At 36.6% G+C, this 7,257-nt stretch overlaps 1 protein-coding gene across 8 annotated transcripts in view; it reads right to left on the bottom strand.

Moving 5' to 3' along the window:
• Positions 1-7,257, bottom strand: part of PARG (poly(ADP-ribose) glycohydrolase) — a 140,703-nt gene that overhangs the window by 60,346 nt on the left and 73,100 nt on the right. For all 8 annotated transcript variants that reach the window (XR_003095424.1, XR_003095425.1, XM_025210961.1 and 5 more), the window contains 2 exons: positions 4,299-4,378; positions 1,313-1,373 (listed from right to left, as the gene is read on the bottom strand). Coding sequence is in view for 6 of the 8 variants with exons in the window: in XM_025210961.1 (XP_025066746.1) it covers positions 1,313-1,373; positions 4,299-4,378 (141 nt within the window). In the remaining 2 variants the exon portion in view is untranslated. The remainder of the gene's footprint in view (positions 1-1,312; positions 1,374-4,298; positions 4,379-7,257) is intronic.

The raw sequence follows: 7,257 nt of genomic DNA on the forward strand, positions 1-7,257 counted from the left end.
GTGAGGTGGTGCAGGCTCCCACCCTGGGGGGTTTTAAGAGGAGGTTAGATGACCATCTTGCTGGGGTCATTTGACCCCCAGTACTCTTTCCTGCCATGGCAGGGGGTCGGACTAGATGATCTGCCCAGGTCCCTTCTGACCCTAGAAACTATGAAACTATGAAAATTATTCAAACAGTGAATGCTAAGGGAATGCAATGTCAGCTCCTACCCCAACTGCTTTCAATAGGATTACCTTCTAAAAATCTGTAGCAGCCCCTTTAGGGTTTGGGTATCCATTTATCATGTTATAACCATAACAGCTGAAAACTGACAAGACTACCAAAAAAAAAAATCTATTTCATGCCATTTACAAAATACAGTGTCAAATCTCTTACTTTGCGTCTAGCATGCGTTTGAGCCTTTTAAGGTTAATATGAATTAGTAGTAAGTAAATGAAAAGTGAGTGTACACACCCTGGTTTTATTTTTTGCACAGTTTAAGACTAGGGTTTGTAAATATTACAGTAATTTATGAAGCCTTTCTTTTTAAAGCACTAACCAAAATCTGCCTAGGAAACCCACAACAGGGAATACCAAGTCTATGAACTGTCATTTAGATTTTTTTTTTTTTTTTTTTTTTTTTTTAAATAGAAAAATCCTAGAACTAAATCATTCAGGGTTATACATCCAATGCTATGTTTTGCCCGACCCCCCCCTTCCACCACCAGAAGTAGGCTTAAACCTAAAAATGCATATTTTCTACACATGCAGGCATTATCTTATTCAAACTGTTTGACAAAATTGACAGCCTATGTGAATATCAGTCGAACATTTTTTCCATACTGACTGTCAACTGTACTGCATTAGAATTCCCGTCACAAGTATTATTTAAAAAATTTGTTTAGATCAGGAACAACTCAGCAAAATGAAACAAGTACTGGAGATGTAACTGCTTTTTTCATATATATATTTTTTATTATTTTTTATTTTTATTGTATTTATTTATTTTTACAAATTTTGGCGATTAAAAGTTGGAAATTTTGTTTTATAGAAGACTGAAAACTGCCTGAACGTTAATGCTGTAATCTGGAAAACTCCTATAACTGAAGAGGGGGAAAAATCCCAAATTACTTCTGGCTGCTGTAAAACCAATTTTCCCCCAAATTCAATTAATAAAAATCATAATTAAAAGCCCCACACAAAGTGTTGTTCTTTGTAATGATTAAGGGCCGACTCCAACTCTCAATAAAGTCATTGGGAGTCTATGGCTTTAATGGAAGTCAGACACAGCTAAATAAAACAATTTCTCATGGTGAAATGTGTTTGACTTACCTTTCCCAATCTGGAAACTCTTGGAGACTCTGCCTTGTAAATGTCACCAAACCAGTGGGTTCTATAAGCAAATCACACCCAGATAAATACATATTATCTACTGGAAGCTTCAAGTTCTAAAAACTTACCATTTAAAATTATTCATGAATAAAAGTTACACAGATGTGATTCTTATTTGGAAATATTGTAAACCAACGCAAAATAAAATAATGTCAAATTTTCCTCAAGACCAAATTTGATTCTTACACTGTCATATAGCACCAGTACTCGAAATGGAAAAGCGTGACGTAGAATGAAAATTTCACTCTCTATTCTACCTTCATTTTATATTTTTTTAAACAACTAAGAAAAACAGTGTGGGCATAGTTATATAAGCTGACTCCTAATTTGAGTGTGGGTTTTTTTGTTTTTTTAAGTTTCATACCAGAAAAGGAAAGCACATAGAATATTTACTGAAAAACCTATCTAAGCTTTATGCATCATTAGAGCAGAATGTGTTGCCATTTATAACAATCAGGCTTCAGATGGAATATGGTCCACTGTTCTAAGTCATCAGGTCAGGAGGTTGTTCATAAAAAGTACTCTGCTTGTGGCTGGATGGAAAGGATGTAGAAGCAACGAACAGTTTAACATTTCAGCTCCTCTGGCTGATTAAAAAGATGCTGTGCTAATAGGTTCGAAAGAAAGCTGCCGTGGAGCATATAACAAACAAAAATGGAAAGACTCAACCCTCAAGAGAAAAAATTCTCATTTGGAGTAATGTCTTGCAGGACAAAATTTCTAATTATGTGGTTTTCTTTTATTTCCTTCCAATAAAATTCAATTGCAGGAGAAGCAACAGCAAAAAAAAAAAGTTTAAGTATTACTAAGAGCCTTTTTTTTTTTAAATTCAGAGCATTCTTTGTACAGAATAAGATACAGGATCCCTATTACTCCTGTGGAAAAAACTTTGATAGACTGAGCGATATCAGAGACAAAACAGTATGACCATATTAATAAAAAATATCCTTTGGGACTATTTTATTCCCTCAGAAAATTCTCACTTTCTCTGCTACAGTCAATATATAACTACTTTTATAATGAATTTGCATTATTAGTTGCCAAAACTAATGTTGAAAGGTAAAAAGTATATCTCGAAGTGTCTGAAGGAAGTGATCCATCTTTCAGAAAGTTTTACATACTCCTACAACTTAAAACAAATCTTAGAAAGTTTGTTTTTTTCTTTTAGAAGATGTACCTTGTATTAATGAAATATTTCCCCACAAGAGCAAGAAGATGTTTGACAAATTAAGTATTCACCCCCGAGTACAAAACTTTTGGTTTATGTGTGCTCTGAAGAATTCCCTTACAAGGAACAAAATTAGCATTTATTATAAAATAGTTAGGGAATATGTACACTAATTTCTAGGCCTATTTCTAGCCTTATTAATTCATACTGAAAAACACAAAGGAAGGTCTTTTTGAAAGTGCAACAAAAGTACCAATACAAGAATTTCAATTACTAATTTGAAATGATAATATTAAAATTCAATATACCCATTTTACAACATGCAATCTCAGCTGCTTTCATATGCACAGAGGTACAGGGCAGCTGCATTTAGAACAAGAAGGTTGTAGAAAATCAGTTTGCAAGAAGACATTTTTATTTAAGTGTAAAAATGTAGTAAGGTACATGCATTTAAGTCAGATGCATGGATGACACTTCTTTGGTGAATATAGGTGAATGATTTCTACTGGGATTAGAAAGAGTTTGATGGCTAGAACAAAAGGTAGAATGGAACATGATAGCACCAAAATGAGATTGTGTCAAACAAAATAGGAATTTTTTAACCAAATATTCAACACATTTATAAAAGATACTAGCCAATTGCCTGTCAAGAATGGTGTGCCACCATCTAACGCCCCATGCTGCCGCTGTTCTGCCTCTTCAGGGAGCCGGGTGGGAGAGCTGAGTCCAGTGCTGCTGGCCCCAGCTCCCCCAGCCCCTGTCCAGCCCTTGCCATAGCTCTGGAATCATGGCAGTGCTCCCCCATGCTTGGAGAACTCTGATTGGCTGTTACCATCAACCAATCAGAATGTGAATGAAGTGTTAGGGACAGACAGACAGACGCAGGCTTTTATAACATTAGAACTATATTGTACCTGGACAGCTTTAAGATGACTTTAAGAAAAGATGCACACACAAATTTCTGATATGTATGGAGTTAATCATGAAGGAAAATACAATTTCAATGTGTGAAGAAAAATATTTTCTAAAACAGACCTTTAAGAACAGAAAAATTTTGCATACAAATGGAGTATGTTAGCCTCATCAAATCATTAATCACCACACCAAAAGGATAGATATACATAACTAGGGCCTGTTTTAAATCACGGGACCAGCTTGCTAGTATTGTGGCCTAAACATGGTAGGGGTTCCAGATTTCCATGCCCAGATTGTGGTGTGCCCCCCTACCCCATGATTGGCAGAGGGGGCAGGTTTAGGGCTAGGTTTAGTTGCACCAGGCAGGAAAACTGTGGTGCAGGGGGTTGGGGGCACTTGGAGGCTGCCTTGGCAGACAGCCCTGGCACTAGGGAAGGGAGGAGAGGGGCTATTTGGTCCTCTACACATGTTCCCTTCCCCCACCCTCAATGCCCCAGTTTTTCATGATATGGCTACTTGCTGAGGAACTCCCCAGCAAGCAGCTATATTCTGGTATTTCATCGCAAATAGCATTTTTTGTGAAAACGCTTAATTTAATGATTTTCATGAAAAATGCAAAATCACAATTGTACAGAAAATATAGTGGGGAAAAATGGTCCAACAAAGGGTCATATTTTCAATTTCTCACTTTGTGCTAAAAATATTCATCACAATTTTGTACTGCCATTGCTTTTTTTTTTTGCATTTGATACATATTCTTCATATGTGTCTGCTTTCTAACCAATGAAACTACATTTTTCATAGCACTAAAAAAAGATCTAGTGAAGTAATGAGAGGATTTACTTTTTTCCGTGACTCTTCTAAAGTAGCAGAAAAGGGTTTTAAGTTTCTCAGGTTTTCTGGGAGACCGTCCTTCAAACAACCTGAATAATAATAATTAAAAAAAAAAAAAGATATAAAAGTTGTTAAAGAAATGTCAGTGGCGCACTAACTTTTAGTAACAGCAATCTGATCAGACGTGAAAATAACAGGAATAAATTTCAGTTAGTAGTTGTTATGCATTTTGATTGAAAGCAATTTCAGCTTCATAAAACTCAAACAGTGGAGAGAGGCTAGATGAAGAGAAGAAAGTCTTCCAAAGAAACCCATTGTTACACTGTAAGCCTGCCATGCATCCTTGGTCGAGAATCACATTGGTCTAACACAACTACAATCTGAATTGAAGCAAACAGAACTCAATGAGCCAGTGGGACTTTTCTAGTTTTATGTTCCTATAGTCCTACCTTTTTTATTTCCAAGTTGAAGTACCAAAGTAGAGAATGGCAAGACAAGTTTGCGCTGTTATTGCTCTTAATTTTTTTTTTCATTTCAAAATCTTTCATTAATTTAACGTGCATCAAATTCTCAGGATTGACAGCTTTGGAAACTAGAAACTATCCATAGAGGAGGTGTGTACCAAGGAGCAAGAATGAAAGGTCTTCCACATTTTGTTACTTTTGGCTTGAAAATGGTATTTAAAAGGTCTGTTTTTTGGGGAACTGGACTGGATTGGAATCAGCTACCTAGAAGTAAAAAGCTCCAACTCTAATACTCCAAACTTTCTAAACACCACTCAAAGAACTTATCTAGCTACATGTTGGTAATTTATTTTGGGCTGAAAATAATTTAACTATATAACTCCTTATAAATTTCATTGTATGAGAAAAACACTACTAGCCATACTTCAATATAAAAAAAGAAAGTGACAGAGAATCTCACAACCCCCATTTTAAATTTAACAGGGGTGTACTGACATTCAGAAACTCATTTGTAAAAACCTAAGTATTAAAGGGAAACTTATGTATGTTTAGCTTTAAGTTAACAGCTTCTTTTAAAATGTTAACTAAAATCTTTTTTTTGCCGAATCATCTATCTTCCAGTAACCAGGACTTGTATTGCTTAATTTGGTTTCCTACAAAATGACACAGCACAATTATTGGTAAAATGTAATGGACTTTGTCTGGAGGAAAAAATAGTTTCCAAAGCCCCTGCAATATGCCTCAAGTAATACATTCACTAAAAGATGTCTGATACAGTAGAAATCCTTGGAGTTTAAATCTATTTTTGAAAACCATTTTTGAAGTGTAGCAAAGTTAACTTAGAAAGAAGTGACAAAGTTATTCATCTGTTTCTATATACCACTAAGGCAACTTGGCTTTAAAAGCAAAACGCCTTCAGGTGAAACAGGTTTTGTAGAAAAGAAATGGATTAGATTTTTTTTTCATATTAATAAACAACACATAAAAACAACCAAAAAAAACCCCCAGGCTTCCACAAAAACTTATGTGAAGAAGCAATATTAGAAGCTGAACAAATTAATATCACCTGTTTTTCAGTTCAGGACATTAATTAGAAAAAGACAAAAGAAGTCTCTAAACCTATTTTTACTGTATAGTTCATTTTAAAAAAAGTAGTTAACTATAGGTGTTGAAGTACAGTGCTTAATTTCTTCTTTGGCTGTATAAGTAAAATAGGTGCAAATTAAACCGAACTAAATTAGGTCCAAGAGAAAGGTTTTTGTTAGAAAGAAAAAGTATAAAAAAGGAAAATAACACTTTACTTGTGACATTTTATTTACTGTTTATTTTTATGTGTACCCTACATGTGGTTAAATTTATAGAGTTAAAAATACACTCACTAGCTTATTGTCTCTTTAAATTAAGCAAGATTTTAGTTTAGGTCTTAAATCCTTCTCAATCTCTGCCAAATCTCTAGTGGAAGGCTGTCTACATAAAAAGACAGCATATGATTTGGTATAATAGGTAGTTTGTTGTTCTGGAAAAGACCAAGAGTTCAATAGCAAAGATTGGGGAAACTGAGACAAAGTCGAGCACAAAGGTGAAGCAAAGATGAATTGCTTCTTTCTTTTTTGGTTATTCTAACAGAAGAGACTTCCCTGGTTAGGAAATTTATGCAAATACATTTTCTAAAGTGTTGGCTCCCTTTGCTCCCATTGAAGCTATTTCCACCTCCACTTATTTCAATTGGAAAAAAAGTTGACTAATAATGAACATTTCTGAAGACTCGCTCATAACTAACCACAGGTAAAAACCTTAGAGAGGCATAAAGAATCATAAAATCATAGAAAATTAGGGTTGGAAGGGTCTTCAGGCAGTCATCTAGTCCAACCCCCTGCTCAAAACAGCACCGTCCCCAACTATATCATCCCAGCCAAGGTTTTGTCTAGCCATGTTTTAAAAACCTGTAAGGATGGGGATTCCACAAGCTCTCTGGGTAACCCGTTTCAGTGTTTCACTACCCTCCAAGTGAGAAAGTTCTTCCTAATATCTAACCTAGACTTCCCTTGCTGCAACTTGAGATCATTGCTTCTTGTTCTGTCATCTGCCACCACTCAGAAAAGTCCCTTTAGGCAGTTGAAGGCTGCTATTAAAATCCCCCCTCAGTCTTTTCTTCTCCAGACTAAATGGACACGTGGCCCAATGCATTCTGGTTAGCAATGAGTCTGCTGGAGTGGAGCGGGGAGCTTCAGCCCCATAGCTTGTGTCCCTTGTGTGGAGCTCCGGCAGTCCCTAGACTGAAGCCTCTCACCCTGGCACCTTCTGCCTTCCAAGGCATCCGGGAGCTGAAGCTGGAGCTCCACGCATGGAGCAGAAGCTTCTCCGCCCTAGCAGCGCAGCATGGCAGCTGCTTATTAGACAGCAGCCCTGGGTGCTGCACAAGGCAGAGGGTGCAGCAGTGGCAGTTGTCAGACTCAGGGACCACTGCCACCTCTGAGCTGGCCCAGGAAGCCCGCTCCCCAGCC

This window comes from Alligator sinensis, unplaced genomic scaffold (assembly GCF_000455745.1).
Source record: "Alligator sinensis unplaced genomic scaffold, ASM45574v1 scaffold374_1, whole genome shotgun sequence".
In the NCBI taxonomy this organism is placed as follows: Eukaryota; Metazoa; Chordata; order Crocodylia; family Alligatoridae; genus Alligator; species Alligator sinensis.